The 2,948-nt window shown below is 52.6% G+C and overlaps 1 protein-coding gene across 6 annotated transcripts in view; it reads left to right on the top strand.

Moving 5' to 3' along the window:
* Nucleotides 1-1,541: 1,541 nt before the first annotated feature.
* The window catches only part of ATP11C (ATPase phospholipid transporting 11C (ATP11C blood group)), a 45,152-nt gene continuing 43,745 nt past the window's right edge, over nucleotides 1,542-2,948 (top strand). For all 6 annotated transcript variants that reach the window (XM_085325463.1, XM_085325465.1, XM_085325467.1 and 3 more), the window contains exon 1: nucleotides 1,542-1,582. In XM_085325463.1, the coding sequence (XP_085181589.1) occupies nucleotides 1,568-1,582 (15 nt within the window). In that variant the 5' untranslated portion in view covers nucleotides 1,542-1,567. The remainder of the gene's footprint in view (nucleotides 1,583-2,948) is intronic.

The following is a 2,948-nucleotide window of genomic DNA, read 5'->3' on the forward strand; positions in this document are numbered from 1 at the left end:
GTCATAAGYGCTGTTGGTGATTAGTTACGTACACTGACGTTTTTAATTCCAGCCATGTTCTGGTCCAGCACCTTCGAACAGCAGCTGTTCTTAAGTATTGAAGAAAGATTTACTAGCCAGGAAAATGCTGAGCCCCAGCTGGTATTTCATGAACTTACTGATGTGGATATATGGGCTTTCTTAATTTGGGCAACRTAGAAGAATGGCTGTTATTCTAACACCTTCATTTCAAAACTGTTGCTAATCTACTAATGGCCAAAAAAAAGGGGGGGGGAGGGTTGTACGGAGGTCACAACTCTGTTAAAATAGCTGCCCCGAAGTATGGCGAAGGCGGGTGAATACTTAAAAGCGTGCTCCTTTTCYGAATCCCTTCGCGGTGGAAGGAGGGACGCTGCAGCAGTAATGCTCTTCGTGCTCTCCTGCGCTGAGCTCGCTCCTGTCACTTGCGTGTATTTTTAGCCTTCCTGGTTCCTGTAAGATCGCGTTGCCCGTATCTGCAGCACCCCCCTCCCCGGAGRAGCACAGTGGAGAGCTCTCCTGGCCAGGGGACCGGCTTCGCCGGCCTCCCCGAGGTGGCCCGCGGGAGGTGGTGATGCTCTCCGGTAGCTGCGTGCTTCCCACCTTCTCCCAGCACGGGTGTTTGAGCATCCCCTGCCCCGAACGGACCGGCGCCCCGAGGGAGGGTCCGGCATCGCTCAGACACCAGCGCGTTGCCGTTAAAGCTGTAACTAGTGCTCAAAGCTCGCAGGAAGCGGGGATTTTTGGGGGGAAATCACGGGCAGGCAGAGGAAGCTGCAGCAGTAGCCCGGGAAGGAAGAGCCGAGTCTTGTAGCTGCTGCGCTCTGCGGTACGGGCTGCTTAAAACCCCGCCGGGCAGGGAGCCCGTCGCTTCAATTATGTCCAAGTAACATCTTTTTTTGCTATCACAACTTAAATTTTGGTGAAAGGAGGTAGGGAAACAGTCTAGATCCGCTCCATGCTGTTCTGCTTGTTTCATGCTTTTCCCGAAGGAACAGCCCTTCGTCCCAAAGTCGCTCTCGCGTCTCGGYGGAGAGCTGTTATCAAGACTTCGCCATCTATTAGCAACCTGCAGAGTCGTTCGTGGAGTGACGGCGCGTGAAGTGCAGTTGTCAAAATAATAGCTTTTGACTGCAGAGCGAACGAGGGAGCTTTTGTCATAGATGTAGGCGTCTCTATCATGAACATTCAATTTTTGGCAATTGGAAAAAGAATCCAAGCRATGTGATGTCAGGCCTTCGGTTTGCCTGCGTGGCACTGCGGCTCTGCTGTCCGCCAGCACCCAGAGTGGGGAGCAGAAACCTGATGCCTTCCTGCTGCGGGGGGGCCTGACATGCTGTGGAGGGTTTTGCTGTGATCTGTGCGTGAGCTGCTTCAGATGGGGGGGGGTGAGTAAAGGGGAAATGAGGGGTGAAAGCCAAACAGTAGGCTGTAACTGGTGGAAGAACAGAGAAGCCGGTCTGGTTGTCCAGCACACTGTAACTAGGGTTTATTCTTCTGTTTTGGGGCTTTGTCTAGAATTAGCCATGGAAAACCTGAGATACGAAGCATGCAGTCGCACCAGGTGGGTATTGCTGTTTGTTCTTCCAGAAGTGCTTTACTGCTGCTTTGCTTGGCAAGTTGCTGCCTCTGTTTCCCCACCGCCRGGAGAGGAAGCTCCCGTTCCCGCTCCCGGGTGAGAAAGGACGCTTGCAAGTCTCACTCGGGGCGCCACGGGGGACTTTGCACGTTGGTGCGGTTTGTGCCTGCTGTCCAGCAACCCCCGCCGGGCTTAGCCGCTGCGGTGGCCCTGCCGGCCGCTCCCGTGCCGCGGGGCCGTGGTCCTCGCTGCTGCCTCGCTAGTGCAGCCAGCTCGCTGGTGCTGCTCCCAGAGCCTGTCCCGGGCTTGCTCTGAGCTGTTGTAGGGGGAGGTTTAAGGAAGGCAGTGGAGCAAAGAGCAGAAGAGCTGCGGGATGTGCTTTTTCCATGGTGCATCTGTAAAAACACTTTAAGATGCTGCAGTGAAGGGTGGAGAGCTGGAAGGGGGAGGAAGAGCTGCCCTTCTYCTTGGGCCAGCCCAGATGTTGGTATGAGAGGAGGCGTTAAATAACCGCTGCCCAAGGCATGCAGATGGGGCTGGCTTGGGGTGGTTTTTGGCATCCTGGCAAGGCTTTCCCTAAGCAGCGGTTACTCCTGGGCCTCGCTGCCTCAGCATGGTTGTTTCCAGAGCGCCGTTTCCATCTCTGGGTTTGCTTGTGGCTTGATGAGCTGCCTGTGACGCTGCTGAGCTTGAAGCAGGGCATGCGAGCAGTGTCTGCCTGCTGTGGGCTGAGGTTTAACGGGCAGCTGACACATGATAAGGACTTTGCATTTTTGGCACCTGCTCTGGTGGGGTTTCCAAGAGAACAAGCTCTAGGTTTGAGGATTAGTAAGAATAAGAAAAGCATGAACAGTATCTGTTGGTGTTTTAGCAGCCCAGCTGCCTGTTAATGCCCTTGAACTGTGAACAGTGAAAAACATCTTTCCAGTGCATTTTTGAAAAACCCCAAACCTAATTCTAAAAACTCCTGGCCTGATCTGAGAAGGGTTTTTTTTTTTTTCCACTTCTGTTAACAAAATTATGAAGCAAATTGAAAATGCCTGTTAAGTCCAACCCTGTGCAATGCTTTTTGGTGTCAGTCTGCTTCTGATGTTGAGAAACTGAATGTCAGAAAGACAAAATAATTTGTTTATGGTCTGCCTAACCATAGGCCCTATTTTAATCACATTCTGTTAAGTCATCTTGATTTCAGCAGAAAAGGACTCTGGGGTTTCTGTGGTGCTCTTGCCCTTTGCTGGTTTTTGCAGGGTAACAGTAAGCGAGCACTGCAGGAGTCTGGGCCGGTAACGCTTGCTGTATGTGCGAGGGGATTTGCAGTGGATGGAAAACTAGTTTGTGAGCTGCTCTGCAG

This window comes from Rhea americana, unplaced genomic scaffold, assembly GCF_003343005.1.
Source record: "Rhea americana isolate MKP2758 unplaced genomic scaffold, rheAme1 scaffold_98, whole genome shotgun sequence".
NCBI classification, from domain to species: Eukaryota; Metazoa; Chordata; class Aves; order Rheiformes; family Rheidae; genus Rhea; species Rhea americana.